The sequence below is a fragment of the Biomphalaria glabrata genome, chromosome 7, assembly GCF_947242115.1.
Source record: "Biomphalaria glabrata chromosome 7, xgBioGlab47.1, whole genome shotgun sequence".
Lineage (NCBI taxonomy): Eukaryota > Metazoa > Mollusca > Gastropoda > Planorbidae > Biomphalaria > Biomphalaria glabrata.
In genome coordinates, this window is record NC_074717.1 from 11,931,821 (window position 1) to 11,950,233 (window position 18,413).

Consider the following 18,413-nt stretch of genomic DNA (forward strand, 5'->3'; position numbering starts at 1 on the left):
TATTATTATTTTGTTTTGTTTTATAGAAGAGGGGGATTTAACTGCAAACCCCCCTGGTAGGAGGTTCAAAAGTCAAAAACCCCTTGACTGCGCTGGAGCAAGTGATAGTATAGTTTAAAATCTCACCTAAAATAAACAAAATCAAAGGAAAAAAATCAGTCACTAAATTTCGCAGGGGGTTTGAACCTCAACCCCCCCCCCCCCGGCTACGCCCATTTTATTTATATATAAAGTAGAACGATATATCTAATGCATATGTAAGGTGTATGTATGTATGTATGTATGTATGTATGTATGTATATGTATGTATGTATGTATGTATGTATGTATGTATGTATGTATATTTGTGTGTATGTATGTATGTATGTATGTATGCGGTGCTTTTTTGTAAATAAATAGGTGCTGGTACTCAGTGATGGATAGCTTTACTTTTAACTACTAATAAATTAATAAATAACGTTAAAATACAAGATAAGTAATATTTTTTTCCCCAAATTGAAAAAGGTACCGGTACGCCGTACCGGTGTGTACCGTCACAAAAAAAAGCACTGTATGTATGTATTTATATATATTTTGGCCTCGCATAGAAATCAAAACCGTTTGACCAATCTTGATATAACTTGGCATAAATATTCCTCACATATTGGTGTAGTGTATGTTTCATCCACAACCAGAAGGCATTACAAATAAAAATGAAATACTTACATTTATCTGTATATTAGATCATACCCGGCTAATAGATATATATAGTGCTTTTTTTGGCTACGCTCCCATGTGTGGGAGGTCGATACTAGAATTCGGTGGCCAAAGGAATGTATGTGGGAGCGTTTACTTGTGGGCTTTTATATTATTATTGTTATGAGTACGTAAAAAAACACACCATATAGCCTTGGAACAATCATCGGGCGTAACCGGTGGGTAATGCTAGTAACATATATTTATGTAATGACTTTATGCTAAATTGAAGCTGATTTTTTTTTTTTTTGAAGAATAATATTTTTTATTTCAGAAAAAAATCCATGTATTGATCGGCGAGCATCAGAATATAATCGAGTCGAAGATATTTACTGCATTGTAAGTAGTTAAACTCGTACTAGAATAGAATAATCGATTAGTTATAACTTGATCAAAAAATTTGCGACTACATTTATCTGTCTGCGCACACCCAAAAAGAACCTAATGTAAAAAGTTGAAATAAAAAAAATATTTAGACAAATGTCGGAGTACCGTGTATCATACTCGCACAACCATTTAGTCGTTAATAGACAATGAGCTGGTTTAGATGAAGATTAAAAGGTTTATATTTTATTTATTTTTGGTGTCACAGATTACATTATAGAATTGTTTGTACATTTCACTTTTGAAAGTAATATAAGCCCTCGACATGAGTCTCGGGATTTAATCCTCAAATTTAGACACTTGACATTCAAGTCAGGATTTACCCAAGGGACTTAATTAGTATGTTTGAAATCTATTGGTTGATTTGAATTTAAACAAAGACATTTTTGAAAAGAGTTAGCGCCAGAGAATTGGCGGTAGTAAGAAAGTAAAGTCAGTCGATAAAATAAGGTTCTTGTAGATAGACACGTTTTTCTAAGAGCTCTGTTTGAAAAGCCTTTGTAATATGTTTCATGCTCATTGATTGGTAATTTGTACATAAACTGTACTTACGTTGTATTTAATAAAGTTCCAGAGTTTTGTTTTATCAAAGAATTGTCAATTGTGATTCTAGATCTTCATTTTTGTTAACTATTGAATTCAAGTAAAATCCCCGGCATCACAACACATCGTGACATCATACCATCAAAATGTTGTCACATCTGGCACTCTCCGACTAACAAAAGTTCATGGACAACTTTTAACGAAATTTATTCAAGATCTAGGACCAATTTCTAAAACTCTTCAAAGGAACTTCATTCTTATTTAACGGAGGACAGAATTTCTGTGTTTAACAGGTCAGTTGGTTATCGATAATTCTTTTATAAAGATTTTCGTTAGAGTTACGTCTAACTCACGAAATCTATTATTATATGTAATTGGCAAAAGGAATAAGACCAATATACATAATAACTGGCATTATTAAAAGACCAGTAAATCAAATAACTGGCATTATAAAAAAGACCAGTAAAGTAAATAACTGGCATTATAAAAAAGACCAGTAAAGCAAATAACTGGCAATATAAAAGACCAGTAAAGCAAATAACTGGCAGTATAAAAAAGACCAGTAAATCAAATAACTGGCATTATAAAGAAGACCAGTAAATAATCATTTGAGCAGCACAAAGTAAACAGAAGACCAGATTTAACCAACTGTTAAACCAGTAAAAAGTACATCGGCTCAATAGATCTATATATCAATCATACGACTCCAGTAACTACAAGTCTACTGTCAAGAATTTATTAGCAAATTGAGGCTTCAAGAACTTTGTCACTAGATCTATATTATTATTATATCTGAGATAAAGTCAAAATCCAGATATTGAACATTTTGCTCCATTACAAGAAACTAACAAAGAAATTAAATATGGCTTCCAGTTCTAGAACACAACGATTCTTCGAATTAATAGAATTTGCCAAAGAAAAGCAAATTTCAAAGCCAGACCAGTGGGCAGAGAAACAAGAAGAGAAAGAATATCAAGAGCAAGAATCTGAAAAACAAAGGCAAGAAGCTGAAAAACAAAGGCAAGATTCTGAAAAACGCATGCAATTAGAAGAAAAAAAATTGCAAGACGCCGAGAAACAAAGGCAACACGAAAAAGAAAAAATGGAATTCGAAAGGCAAAATAAAGAAAATAAAGAAAGCATTCCAATTCAAGGTCACTCAAGTATGTTTGACAAATACAGATTAATGAACAAAATATCGGCTTTCAACGAAAACATTGACAATATGGACTCGTATCTCATAAGATTTGAAGAAATAGCTACAACATCCGGTCTACCTGAAGCACATTGGTCGAGCTCACTCCTCACCCTTTTGACTGGCAAAGCTGTCAACATTTGCTCACAACTGTCCATCAATGAACGCAGCACTTACTCTGATATCAAGGAAGCTCTACTGCGCCAATACGGAGCAACTTCAGCCAACTATAGAAAGAAATTCTATAATGAAAGGCCACAGCAAAATGATGATCCTCAAATTTTTGTAGCTAATATGTCAATGTGGTTTGATAGATGGGTATCCATGGCAAAAATAGAAGAAAGTTACCAAGCTCTTCGTCAACATATTATTATCGACAACATCACCCATGCTCACTCAGAAGATATTCAATCCTACATTATAGAGAGAAATCCTACTGATATACAGACATTAACCAAGATCATCAGACAATATAGAGCAGCCTATCCAAACAAGTCAGTCAAACCATCTGTTGAAGAAAATTTTGTCTGCTTTGCTCAAGACAAAAAATGCAAGATATAAGTCAGATGACAAAGTCAAATGCAACAAATGTCATAAACTAGGGCATTTCACGTCTCAATGCCGCAGCAGAACCACAGAATGTTCATTTTGCCATAAAAAGGGTCACCAAACTCATGAATGTTGGAAAAAACAGGCAGTCTCCAAAAATCAAAATTTTGATAGACCCACATCACCAACTCAAAGATACAGCAATAGAGAGCAATACAATCTCAACAAAGCACCTGGAAACAATAAACCAGATAACAACAAACCTCGCTACAGAAGTCATTCACAGGACTCCAGACCACAATATATGCCAAACAGAAGCTCATATAACAGAAGCTATTACAATGAGCACTCAACTATGACAGTCATTGCAAAGTCCAATGGTCTCAAATTTTATCCAGGCTTTGTAGGAGACAAGAAGGTGGAAGTTCTTCGTGACACCGGAAGCACGTCCACATTAGTACATGAATGCTTCGTACACGCAAACCGTTTCACAGGCAACCACGTCCAAGTCACTGCATTCAACGGAACTGTCAGCAAGTTACCTGAGGCCATCATTTATGTTACTACACCATTCTTCAGTGGTCAAACAAAAGCATTAGTAACACCCAATCTACCAGTGGACCTAATCATTGGAAACATAGAAGGAGTTAAAGAATGCACTCCTCAAGAACTTACTGAACGTACAAATGCCATAGAGCAAGGTCAAAAATGTTTGGCAGTAATGACAAGATCCATGTCCAGACAACAAGAACATTTGGCACCTGAACAAGTTAGCCAAAATAATCACATGGCTACCTCAGTTACTCAAGTTATGCAAAATGCAACAGAACCAGTTACTAGTCCAGTAGCCAGCAACAATCAAGAACACTCAACATGGACACCCCCAATTACATCAAGCCCATCCCTACCGGTCATAAGTCCACCTCCAATTCCCGAATGTCCATTGTTAAACTTTGAAGAACAAGACGACATGCCCAGAGTCTCTAGCAATGATACAAGAACTCTAACTGGCCAAACTGAAGTCCATCAAGACAAGTCATATTTCACACATGATGACTTCATGCATCAAGACTTGAACAAGACTGCATCTGCATCATTATCTACCAATACTATGGTATTCATTGAAAATTCTTGCTACAATCAAGACAAGCCTCAAGAACCAGAAGCAGAAATTAAAGAAACTTATCTTCAATCAATTTTGGCTATAACAGACAAAAGGAAAACAGTTCAACTTGACTCTAAAATTTATACAAAAATTCCTCATTTGAAAGAATGTGAGTCAACTAAAGAAGCCATTACAACCAAGAACATTGAAAGTCAAAGAATATTACATGAACACATGAAATCAAGATATTTTGCTCAAGGAGATCAAGTCAATTTACTGTTACCAGATTGGAGTAACAAGCTATTCTACAAATGGCAAGGTCCATTTACCATCACCAGAAAGATTTCCAACCTGCTTTATGAAATCAATGTCAACAAGTTTACCAGAGTATTTCATGTTCATATGTTTGAACATTACCATGAAACAGATAATGAAGACATCAAAGCAGAAGTTGATAATTTTACAAGCTTAGCAACTATTCCTGAGGAAGAAGAAGAAACATCAACACCCATTCCTGAGATAGATGTTTCATTACCGACATCAAATAACAATGACATTCCCAAGGTCATCACTCTGGATGACATTGCAGCAGCAAATCAAATTGACATTCCAAAGGTCATCACTCTGGATGACATAACACTACAAACAGTGAAAGACATTAAAGTGTTTCCAGACCATGCAGATTTCTTTACCAGTGTTTCTGAGACATTTCCAGTACTGCAATTTGAAAGAAACTCAGAAAGCAATAACATTGACAACACCAAGTTTCATCCTCCGTCCACTCAAGGGGCAACTTTTCTTCAGAAAGGAACAAATGAACTTCTTCAACATTGCTGTATTGACCGATTGAACTCAGACATGTTCAGTCATTGCTCTATTGAACATTCTAATGCAAAGCATTCTGCTACCATTGTTCTACAGCGTCAAAGTTCATCAACCAGAAAATTGAGTTTTGGTTTCGGACAGTTCTTATTTTCACCAAACTCAAACGCGGTTCAATCAGACATTATCTGTGAGATCATTATGACATGGAGTCAACAGCTTCATAAACTGAAAGACCTTTTCTTCAAGTTTAGAAAAAGCGTACACACATCCATGACGGCAATTCAGAAGGATTCTGAACTTCACACTTACATTTTATATATGTACTATACCATATTTAGTGTCACTTGATCCATTATCATTCATACTCGTCAAGGAAGAACATTATCCAGTTATATTTAATTAATAAATTAATTTGTTTACTCACTTTTTCCACAGGAGTTCTATATCAGATGTTACATTTATTTTAGCACCAAGCAACCCACTGAGGAAGGTCACTCATTCAAGATACTTTGTTTATTATGTTTCAACATCTTTGCATATGACATGCATCAGACATCTTAATTTTTAAATCATGTGCATTTTATTTCAGGTCGAATATTATAATGGTACAGATACATGACAGACAATTGGAATTTTTCATTGCTTCACACATGTTGAGATTTATATCACATTGAGTACTATTTTCTCAGAAGATTGTCATGTACTATCACAATTATTTTTTTCTATGTCAATTTTTCATATGCAATATATTTTTTTCCATGTATACATTTTCACAAATGAGTTATGTCATTTTTAATTTCATCATGAAGCTTCATAACTTATTCAATTCAAGATTTATGCTTTGTACAACTTTTGATATTGTTCATGACAAGCATTGTCTCATTTTCATAACCACTTGTATAGTGAAACAGGTGTTCAGGGTCATCAATAATTTTATTCACTGCATTTACATATTTTTTATCTCCAAGTTGACTTTATTTTGTCATATGTTACCTCAACCATTTTTCTATAATTTCATGTATGGTATTTTGTGTATATTTAAATATTTTTAATACATATGAGCATTTCTATTACCATACAAATGCTAAATGGAGAGGGGGGTAATATGTCACAGATTACATTATAGAATTGTTTGTACATTTCACTTTTGAAAGTAATATAAGCCCTCGACATGAGTCTCGGGATTTAATCCTCAAATTTAGACACTTGACATTCAAGTCAGGATTTACCCAAGGGACTTAATTAGTATGTTTGAAATCTATTGGTTGATTTGAATTTAAACAAAGACATTTTTGAAAAGAGTTAGCGCCAGAGAATTGGCGGTAGTAAGAAAGTAAAGTCAGTCGATAAAATAAGGTTCTTGTAGATAGACACGTTTTTCTAAGAGCTCTGTTTGAAAAGCCTTTGTAATATGTTTCATGCTCATTGATTGGTAATTTGTACATAAACTGTACTTACGTTGTATTTAATAAAGTTCCAGAGTTTTGTTTTATCAAAGAATTGTCAATTGTGATTCTAGATCTTCATTTTTGTTAACTATTGAATTCAAGTAAAATCCCCGGCATCACAACACATCGTGACATCATACCATCTGAATGTTGTGACAGTTGGGTCTTAATATGCAAATATATAAAACTAAACCAAAACTTACGATTTACATATTGAGGCTACTAAGTAGGTCCTCATTGTTTTGGCCACACTACAAACATATATATAGTTGCTATTCAAAAAACGTGCACACCGAGCTTGTTACTAATTACCTTAAAAATACCCAGAAAAACACAAGGAAAAAAAACCATGTATTTTTGAAAAAAAAAAACAAAACTCGATTCATAATTTCTTTTATTTCTAGGTTTTCAAAACCTCTACGAACATCATAATATGTAATAGTCCCCACACATGTTTACTTCAGCAAAGCAGACGAGAGCGCCATAAGAGTACATATGATATGAGCAGGGTAGACCAGTGATGTCCAAACCATGGCCCGCGTGTCATATGCGGCCCGTGACAAAATGCAATCCGAACCCCTCGACTTGTTTTACCGCAGTGAAATCACAGTGAATCAGCCTTATTGGATTTTAAGAGATTTCTTTTTGCGGGTATACGGGTCACTAACACAAGTGTCGAACATTATATGGCCCACATGCTGAAAGATCTTGGACATCACTTAGGTAGACAAATCTTGAAAACCTGAATTCCTTTGACTCTGTTGCTGTTTCTATTCCCCAGGTTCTCTCAGAGTTTTTGCTTTGACTCTGTTGTTGCTTTTATTCCCCAGGTTCTCCCAGAGTTTTTGCTTTGACTCTGTTGCTGCTTCTATTCCCCAGGTTCTCCCAGAGTTCTTGCTTTGACTCTGTTGCTGCTTCTATTTCCCAGGTTTTCCCAGAGTTCTTGCTTTGACTCTGTTGCTGTTTCTATTCCCCAGGTTCTCCCAGAGTTCTTGCTTTGACTCTGTTGCTGCTTCTATTCCCCAGGTTGTCCCAGAGTTCTTGCTTTGACTCTGTTACTGCTTCTATTCTCCAGGTTCTCCCAGAGTTCTTGCTTTGACTCTGTTGCTGCTTCTATTCCCCAGGTTCTCCCAGAGTTCTTGCTTTGACTCTGTTGTTGCTTTTATTCCCCAGGTTCTCCCAGAGTTCTTGCTTTGACTCTGTTGCTGTTTCTATTCCCCAGGTTCTCCCAGAGTTCTTGCTTTGACTCTGTTGCTGCTTCTATTCCCCAGGTTGTCCCAGAGTTCTTGCTTTGACTCCGTTGCTGCTTCTATTCTCCAGGTTCTCCCAGAGTTCTTGCTTTGACTCCGTTGCTGCTTCTATTCCCCAGGTTCTCCCAGAGTTCTTGCTTTGACTCTGTTGTTGCTTTTATTCCCCAGGTTCTCCAAGAGTTTTTGCTTTGACTCTGTTGCTGCTTCTATTCCCCAGGTTCTCCCAGAGTTCTTGCTTTGACTCTGTTGCTGTTTCTATTCCCCAGGTTGTCCCAGAGTTCTTGCTTTGACTCTGTTGCTGCTTCTATTCCCCAGGTTCTCCCAGAGTTCTTACCACATTTAAAAAATCCATGTTTTTACGACATAGTTCAGAACGGCACCAAGTCGCTTCGTTGTCTCCCTTATTTTTATATCCTCGGCATTGACAAGAGCGGCTCTACTGACTTTCACAACAGGCTTACAAAACATCCTCAGGTCTATGGGAATCTGGGAACGTTGGATAAAGAAACTGAATTCTGGTCCTGGAAACGTTATGGTACTGAATTGATACTCAACATTTTATTATTGTCCATATAGCTAACAATAAGAAATAATCTTAGCATAGAAGTCGTAGTATTGTCGTTGTTTTTAAAACAACGAAACGAAACTAACTGTTAACAGAAATCCTAAGAAAATAATTGTGATGAATCAAAATATTAAAAGAAAAAATATGAAACAAACAAACGAAAAAAACAACAACTAAACGTACTGTATATTCATTGACCTATGTATATAGACTGGACCAACTTATAGATTTTGACAAGTTCAAAGTGTTGGCTGATAGAGTGTTACATATATTACAGGCAGTATTAAAAAATGCCTTTGCCTATATTTATATTTTAAGCAAAATAATTAATTGTGGTTTAGATTTAGCTTTTACGGTACATCGGTACAATTTAGGCCATTTCGATCTCTAAATAATTAATCAAACGTTTTCTGTGTTATTATAAATCTATTATAGATCATCATGTCAGATGAACATTGTAATCATTTTTTTAAAAATAAAATTGTTTGTATGAAAATCTCAAATATCTCTTTCTCATTATTATTTTTATTGTCAGACTCCATATTGTATTAAAATATCTCACCCCTGCCTACTCCTCAAAAATGAAAAGTAGATTTAAAAAAAATGTTCGCTATGTTTTCTTGAATCTCTTAAAAATCGACATCATTACAAATATTGTTAAACATTGTTTCGTTTTTAGGTTTTGCATTTAAACGGAAAATTGAACAAAGAGCTACTCTGGACTTCTACCTGGACTTGTTCAGTCCGTTGGCTGGGAACATCACAGCTCGCAATGAAACAAACCTTGTAACAGGTGTTTGATTACTTACTGTGCCTTCAATGTACATTGTTTAGTTTTACAGTACAATAAGAATTTATTTATGTAACGAAAACGAGCTAAAAATGATACGTCAAATGAGACTAATCAAATACAAAGTCTTCTTAATACAGATCTACTAGTTCAAAACTAGTTTATTATGGATTTTCTGAATTATTGAAACAATAAATGACTGAAATAATAATACTAGCAATAACAATCTTTATGTGTTTTACAATTTGTAACTGAATAGGATTGAGTCCCAATTTTGAGGCTTCAGAAAACATTCATTTGAAAAATCTGAAAAGTTTTGAAAAAATGAACAAATTTGATTCCATCAAGTTTTGAAGATTAACACTTTTCGGAAATGTATAATAAGATTATTCATCTGTCAATCTTATAAGATAAGATAATTGTATTTGTCCAAACAAATGGAAATTGTGTTTGACAACAATTGTTCACCCCTACATTATTACTATAGCAATAACCATATAGATACTATTATCATACTATCATATTAGTAACATACGTAACATTCGTACATAATTGAAACTTAAAATACACATATAAACAATTTAAAATATTTATTGTAAAAACTTCTTTATAGCTTCAAACCGAATGTCTTTTAAGGTGATGCCACACCAATGGATGTTTACGACTTCCGTGGATGGCCAATGATACCGCAGAACGAAGGTTTGCAAGAGCCTCGAATCCTAACGCCTCACTTGGTGAAATACATTCACGGCCAACATCGTCCAAAATTTATAATAATCTTCCGGGAACCCATTGAAAGGTATGCTAACCACAGTAAGGTTTTTTCTTTGTTTATGTTTTGATTTTTAAGGTCATGTTCTTCAAGGAATAAAATTAAGTAGGAGAGAAAAAGAAAAGATTAATCCCTTTGGAATCTTTAGGGGTATAATGGAGCCTAAACAAAAAAACGTAAGAAAATGAAAAGATTATGGTTGTGAGAGATTTGAATATAAATAGATAAAATAAATAATGTCAAGGATGACATATGGAAATATCCCTGCTCCCAACTAAATTATAGAAACAAAAACACATAAAAATACTTTAAAAAAAAAGACAAAGCTAATAATATGTGTAATTGCATCATTCAGTCATGTAATTAAATTTGTAATAGATCTAGACGACTTGAATTTAAACTCGAGGGCTTAAGCCTGCTTATATATATACACTAACCACTGTGCTAGAGAAGTGCTTATGAAAATAGAAGGTTTTATAGTTATCTATTGTTAGTTTCAATTCTTTAAGCCACGACCTTCTTGTCTACATAAAGTATAAAAGAGACTAATTCAACTTATGACACCACATCTGCCATGTACAAGTTCTTTCCCTTGTTTGATACCAAAGAAGGGATTAATCACCAATAGTTAATTAAATAATTCGTTAATTTAAAAAAAAAATTGATTCCTGATTACAAGAGAAAATTGTGAAAGTTTTCAGCTTGGTCCGAGATTGTGTGTGGGAGAAATAACGTGTGCAAACTTTTAGCCTCTCAATTTCTTTATTAGCAGTCACGGACTCATTTCATGCATTTGCGTTAGATGCCTGACATGTTAAAAAAAAAATCTTTAAAATTTTTAAACTGACAAATGTTCCTGTTTCTCAAACAAGAAAAACATAAAAAAATACTTTTAAAAAGAACTCTTTTAAACAAACTTATAGAGCGAGGGTTTGTCTCTTAAAAGTGAATGAAAACTATGGAGCATTTATTTCACTCCCCCCCCCCTTTCTCTACGAAGAAAGAGTCCTGGTTAAGGAATGTATAGATCTAGTACACTTTATGATATTCCCATGATAAGAACTTTGTTCTAGACTTAGAAAACGATGCAACTAAATCCCGAAAGCAATAGTAATTTTAAGAACGCAGTAGTCCTTTCAAAACCTATATTTAGATCTAGATCTATGTCTAAAAATCTCTAGCTCAATTTTAGTATTCTAAATTTTTTTAATGGAAATAATGATAACGGTCAAACTAGAGTTTTTCGGTGTGGCAAAAGAGCTCGTAATTCTTTTATCAACTGTTACATTTCTAGAAAAATCGTTAGAGCCGTTTTTGAGATCAGCGTCCAGGATCCGTCCTCCATCAAGTTCTGACTTGAATAGAGGTATTGTAAAAAAAAAAATCATCTCTAACGTTGTTTCTGCTTTTAAATTTGAGGAATGGAATTATACTTTGTGTGTTTACTTGTCCAGCGCTAACTTTGAAGGAATGTTTTATTTCTTTTGTTGAAGAGTACCTGTAGTGTCTTCTTCCGTTTTTTGCCTGTGCCAAGCGCCGCCTTTACGTCCATCGACCCCTACCGTGCATTAGGAGTCCAGCGTCCCCCCATCCCCATTTTCAAAGAAATTGCCCCTGTTGAAGACCACTGGTGTAGGTCAAGTATACGTAGCACGATTGACTCTTATCGTCACTTCGACTTCTGTGTGTGAAGTGGCTAAATAATAGATGAGACCAGATAGTGACGTTGTGACTCAGCTTTGATCCACCTCACAAAGAAACCTTTTTTTTTTCTGGAAATACAATTATTGACAACAAATATAACTCCCTTTTTTGACTACACATTTGCAATTAGCATTATACATTAGATGATGACATTATACTTTAGCGATGGACATTATACTTACGTGACCGAAATTATACTTTAGCAATGGACATAAATATATAAGCTCTTGCAGAGGTTCTCAAACATTTTGACCTGGGCACTATTTTACATAGTCGAAACTTGCTCACGGACACCTAAGTGAAAAAGCTACATAAATGCAGAGAAGATTAGTTACAAATATTTAAAAAATACACTTTTTTGAAAAAAGTGTTAATTGTGATTATCATTTTGTTTAAGATAGAATTTAAATAAGAAAAATATCAATATTTCTTTCACAGATTGTATTCGGATTACGTTTTCCTGAAGTATGGGAAAGATCCTGAAGAATTTCATCAACATGTAGTTCTAGCCATCACCATGATGAAAGAGTGTATAGCAATGTTCTCCAGAAGGTTTTGTTTCTTTGATGACGACCTACTGCAGAAACTTCCGGTATATAGTTTCCTTCATTTGCCGTATATATATATATATATATATATATATATATATATATATATATATATATATATATATATATATATATATATACACGGCAAATAAAGGAATATGTAAAGTTAAGTACAGTAAAGTGAAGATTTAAATAAATAATACTGGTGTAATCAGAACCGGAATTAGGAGATGACAGTGGGGGGGGGGGGTTTAGGGTTAGGGTTAGGGTTCCGAAAAAAAGGGATAAATAAATTATTCAAATTTCAACGGGTCAGCAACTTATACTTTTGTTTTCATCATAGAGTTTGTTTGTTTTTTCGTATTTTTTACCTACATAGACTAAGTGTTACGGTTGTCAACACTGTCAATGTTAATAAATGTCCTTGTAGCGTGATGACAATATATAAATGCAGCTACGGGCATTACTTTCCACAAAATCAAAAATATAATTTTTTTTAAACCCAAGTATGCATGGTAATTTTTTTAAAGAAGGAAATAGAGATTAAATGTACCAGTACTCTATTTCTCTCTTCTAAAACAGTGATGCCTAACCTTGTCCGGTCTGCGGGCTATTTTAAGTTCCGACACTCGTGTTGCGGGCCACATCAATTAAAAGATGAAAAAAAATGAAATAAACTATTTTAAATAGCTTATTACAAATACGTGGCTCTAGTAAGCAACGCAACGTAGAAAACAGCTGTCTGCATCGCTCGAAATTTCTCAAGCAGGAGTGTCTGGCTTTGTAGATCTGTCGGGGCACTCCTCAGAGTCAGTAAAAAAAAAACATTTCGAAATCTGCTTCTCTGTCGGAACAAGCGTTGTCTCATTTAGTTTGGAATGGCGATATGTACCATGTCTTCCACTCGTTTTGCAATGGTCATGCGAGAAAGACTGACGGCTTTAACTGCACTTCTTTTAGCATGAAGTTCTTTCATCACTGCTCGCAAGCAATTTTTTGACACTTCATTTCTGAACTCGGATGCAAGCAGCTCTGTAGTTTGCCCTTACCACCAACTCATTTTCTTGTCTCTTTTTAGCTAAATATTTTCGTCAATGGCTCAAATCAATCAACTAGTCGTAAATAAACAATCCTTTTTTTTATGTTTTGGTTTACAATGTATTTTTATGTTATGCTTTTACAAAGCAGCCAGAAAAGTAAAAGCAGCCACATTTTCTGTTCAAATCAAACATGTTGGATTATTATCAAAAAAGCAAAAATCTGTCCACTTTTTCTTGAAGCTTCTACATTTATAGTCTTCTCGCATTGACACCAAAGGAACATGAATCAAAAGAATGCATTAATGATGCCCTGTGTTACATACTCAAGATGTCAAGGACACGGCCAGCTTGACAGCAGCGGCATTGTCCAAGAATAAAAATAACTGTCAACTATTGTCGCCGAGAAATATGTTTGTAAAATGTTTTACATGTTTCGGATGTTCCTTCAGAGTTGAAGATAGTTTACTTCCTAGTCCAAACCCCCCGCAGGACGACGGGGGATGGGAGCGGGCAGGATTTGAACCCTCGACCATCGATAAATCCGAACGACCAGGCAGCCATCCGTTGTATCCTGTAGAAAACTAATATGACTATTTAACTATATTAGATTAGATTGAAATTCGCTCATCTCTAACGTAGGGAAAATACATTTTTCACCCTTTTTTTTTTTTTTTTTTACTACACTTTGTTTCGATGTTCGGCGGGCCGGATGAAACCACGTCGCGGGCGGGATATATCCCGCCCGCGGTTCGTAGCTTGGGCATCACTGTTCTAAAATATTGCTCTCTTTTAAAGATTAGAATTATTATTAACAAGTGGATTTTTTTTCAAGCTTTCGAAAACTATAGGAGCCTCAACAAAAATCCTGCCTTCACTTATTTACATCTGGCCCTGAGCTTTTCCGTACATTTTCACGTACTCTTCCAGGTCAGGATACACGTGAGCTGTTATTCTGTGTTTTTAAAAGAGTGGCTCCAAGTTTTTCCAAGAAGTGTCTTCCACATTATCCGTACTACAGAATACGCCAACGAAATGGAGACGACACTCAAAGAAGCGTTTCACTTCTTGGAATTGCGTAAGATTTTGTCTATTTTGTTTCGCAATATGGATAACTTAGATTGTACTTCATATTATACGCTCTATTAAAAGGGACAGGGGGTGGGGTCGGTACCTTGTTTAGCTACTTACAAGAAGAAGGGAATACGGGAATCTATATTTTAGCTGCTTTTCGCCTAAATCCAATTATTGAAAGGCTTCGGAAGTTGAGTCAACCCAAAGGAAAATCAGGAGCCAGTAACACTTACACCATAGCTGCACACATTCTGTCAGAGCCTGTGAATCTGTTGACCTCAAACTATATTTCAAATGGCCTTCTCTTTGAGCTGCATGGAGAAGGGGGTAACTATTGTGTAGAAAGAGGGTTTATGTGGGCGACAACATTCCTATCCTAGCTAATGCCCAGACCTTCATCTTCTCTATACACCTTACCATGTGGAGACAGATGGTGACCGAGAAAGCTCTGGACAGCCAGAAAGCATTGGCCTCAGCTCTGGGAGAAAAGCGAGCCAAACAAAAAATGGCTGGTTCCTCTACCAGCAAAGCGAATGCCACCTTAAGTTAAGTCCTTAACCTGCGTTGTGTGTGGGCGGGAAGGACTCTCCAAAATAAGGCTCCACAGCCGCATGAAAATGTGCCCTTGGAGATGAACAATAGTCACTAAAGGAGGCCAACAATATAATATCCTTTACAAAGACAGTTTCGTTTGATTAGATATTGTATTACATGTTATATAAAAGATTATAATTCATGTTACAATATAGGGCAGTCCCTACACTATTTGTTTTATATTATACTATATATTATAAGTTGTATTTGACTATATTTAGCGATGGAGGTGTATGTTTCTCTATTTCGTTTATGTATAGCATTATTTAACATTGTCTGTGTTCCAGCTTCGGTGTCTCCGGATATCATGCAAGACATGGTCAATGAAGACCGTCGTCACGAGACAGCCAACAAAACCAGCACTGTGCTGCCAGAGACAAGGGCGCTACTACGTACCTACTACAGCACCTGCAATGAAGAAATGGCCGAGCTGCTGGATGACCAAAGATTTCTATGGCTGGACCATTACTCGTAATAGTGGTCGTGAAAGAATCTCATTCATGATAGTGGGCGTGAAAGAACCAATAGGCCTACTCGTGATATAAGAGTAGCTTAATGTGACGCTAAATGCCAAACACTAGAGCCAAAGTAAAAAACAACGGAATGTTTGCTCTAGCTGGTGTTACGCTCCAATCAAAACTCTTCTATCTCATGCGAGTTCGTACAGCTACTCGGCTTTACAGACGCTCTTCAAAGAACTGAATAACGTTTAGAAAACATTTAAAGCGTTTACTTACAAGGGGGAAAATTGTTGTCGAGTCTTCTACTCTAAGCGTCTTTATTGTTATTCCTTCTATCGTCTCTAAACATGTATCAGTGAATTAAGTAGTATGTGGTATCGGAGCCTCGCTTTAGTAACTAGCGTCTCATTTCCGGAAAAAAAAACACTAGGGTTCCTCACATTTTTTTAAAAATTGCTCTATATGGCGCATCTTTCATGCTTATAGTATGCTCAGTGCGCTATGGTCCAATCATATTTATGGACTTGTGTGTGTGTGTGTGTGGGTATATAGAAGAAAGGTTTCCGTGTAGCCTCATGCTCTCAGCAAACACAACTCAGCTCTAGTCTCTGTTTGAACACGAGCTGCCTTGATTGCTAGCCAAGTGGTTAATGCCACTCTGTCACACTTCCCATGGTACATTGCAGACTATCCTTGTGGATTTTCCCCAGGGTGAATGAGTGGGCCAATGTGCTCTTTGTGAAAATCAATTCGTTGAAGAAAAAAAGACATTACCTGTGAAAATATTATAGCATTAAATTGAATACGAAATTATTGAAATCAAATATCTGCTTCGAAATTATTGAAATGAAATATCTGCTTCGAAATTATTGAAATGAAATATCTGCTTCGAAATTATTGAAATGAAATATCTGCTTCGAAATTACTGAAATGAAATATCTGCTTCAGCGCAACACAGAGAGAGAAAAGACTTGATTCGTTACCATCAAGTCATGATTTCGTTTCTTTGTTTAGATCGCTTGACAACAGTCGTCCATTTGTATGAATAAGAAAAACAAAAAAGACTTAATCTATCATTGCAGAAATATCTTTCACAACACCTGGTTTAATTAACAGGCACTTTGGAAGAAAACCCAAACCAATTGTTTTATGTAGTTAAATTCAGACATAGTTTCACAGACTAAACGCACACACACGCTGAATGGGGTTTGTTGCTGAACATAAACATTATATATGTGTCAGACGCGAATAGCCCAATTTTCAGTAAAAGAAATTACAAAAGTCATTTCTCTATAGAAGAAGTTACGAAGGCTATATAAAATACAACCACAGACCACAATAAATATAGGTTTTTGATTGCTAGTTACGATTTATTTAGGTAGGTGCTGTTATACTATTACATACCAAGTATTAAAGTTTAGAAAAATCTAGGTTTGTTTCTTGTGCAACGCTATTAGCTAACACCGCATATCATCTCTCCATTAGTATATTTAGATCTATAATCTAAATCTAGTCTAGATCTATATATATAAAAATCGAATAGATCTAGTAATAGTATAGATTCTATCTTGAGACTAGATTGCCGAGTCTAGTCTATGCTATGCCTATAGTCAGTTTTTAATAGAAAAACGTCTAGATATTAATAAAGACTAAAGTTTCTTAATTATTAGATATAGACATAAGACATAGATCTAATAATACTGTTATACGTTTACTATACTCTATACTTAATCTACTAAACTAGAGATCTATCTATAGATCTATCTATAATCTAGTCAGTCTAGATCTATACAATATTCATTATAATACTTCTACTTATAATGACTTATTTAATAAGTTAGTACTTAGACTTAGATATATTATAGTTTATTAATAGATTTACTTTTCAATGCCTAGACCTAATAATAAAATTGTGAATGATATATATAATGACTGATTTTTTAAATTTTTTTTTATAATAATAGGCCTACTAAATCTAGGTCTAGACTCTACTTAAATCTTGTCTAAAATAATGACTGTCTAAAACTCTAGATGATTGAGAAAAGGTGTTTTTAATAATACGGCATGTCGGCTGAAAGTATATAAAGTGCTTTTTTTTTTGTAAAAATAAAAAAGAGGCTCCGGTACTCAGTGATAGATTGCCTAACTTTCAACTAATAATAAATTAACAATTAACGTTGAATTACAAGAAAAGTAATCATTTTTCCCGACATTGAAAAAAGGTGCCGGTACCCCGTACCAGTGCGTACCGTCACAAAAAAAATATATATCTCAATCTTCTTTCATTTAATTTTTTTTTGCGGGGTTGTTGCTACTTAATACATTGATACCGGATCGATTTAAATAGGGCCTAAGTATACCAGCAGGATTTAGAGCATTGGATAAATTTATTTTATAAGTACAAAGTTTTATGGAAGAGGCAATATATTAGTTGTTTGAAGTTTGTAACTTCTTAAATTCAGGCTAAAAATATCGAAGCCTACATTTTTACACTCATTTCTAAACAATTAGAAGAGATGGAATGACTCATAGTGTACCTTGTGTACATCTGCAAAAACACAAACTCAGTTAGACTTTCATAACTATTAAAAGAAAAACTTAGTGATTATTTTTACTGTATAATTCTATTATTAATCCTTTTTAGAATTAGGAAATAAACAAAAATTTGCCATATGACTTTATCTAACAGTAAAAAAACAAAAACTTACGTCTATTTATGCGGTTATTTATAGTTACCTAGTAATATAAAATATATTGAACTAACACGGACATTCATCATAATGCAGCCATGCAATTTTTCGTTTATAAACATAGCATTATTTAGGACCAATATT

At 34.8% G+C, this 18,413-nt stretch overlaps 1 protein-coding gene across 1 annotated transcript in view; it reads left to right on the forward strand.

Annotated features, from left to right (window-relative positions):
• LOC106075520 (carbohydrate sulfotransferase 15-like) overlaps nucleotides 1-18,413 on the forward strand; it is a 33,718-nt gene that overhangs the window by 13,662 nt on the left and 1,643 nt on the right. The window contains exons 4-10 of the mRNA XM_056036396.1: nucleotides 1,010-1,074; nucleotides 8,350-8,569; nucleotides 9,279-9,392; nucleotides 10,026-10,188; nucleotides 12,304-12,457; nucleotides 14,381-14,528; nucleotides 15,406-18,413. The exon at nucleotides 15,406-18,413 is cut by the window's right edge and continues 1,643 nt beyond it. Of these exons, the coding sequence (XP_055892371.1) occupies nucleotides 1,010-1,074; nucleotides 8,350-8,569; nucleotides 9,279-9,392; nucleotides 10,026-10,188; nucleotides 12,304-12,457; nucleotides 14,381-14,528; nucleotides 15,406-15,593 (1,052 nt within the window). The 3' untranslated portion in view covers nucleotides 15,594-18,413. The remainder of the gene's footprint in view (nucleotides 1-1,009; nucleotides 1,075-8,349; nucleotides 8,570-9,278; nucleotides 9,393-10,025; nucleotides 10,189-12,303; nucleotides 12,458-14,380; nucleotides 14,529-15,405) is intronic.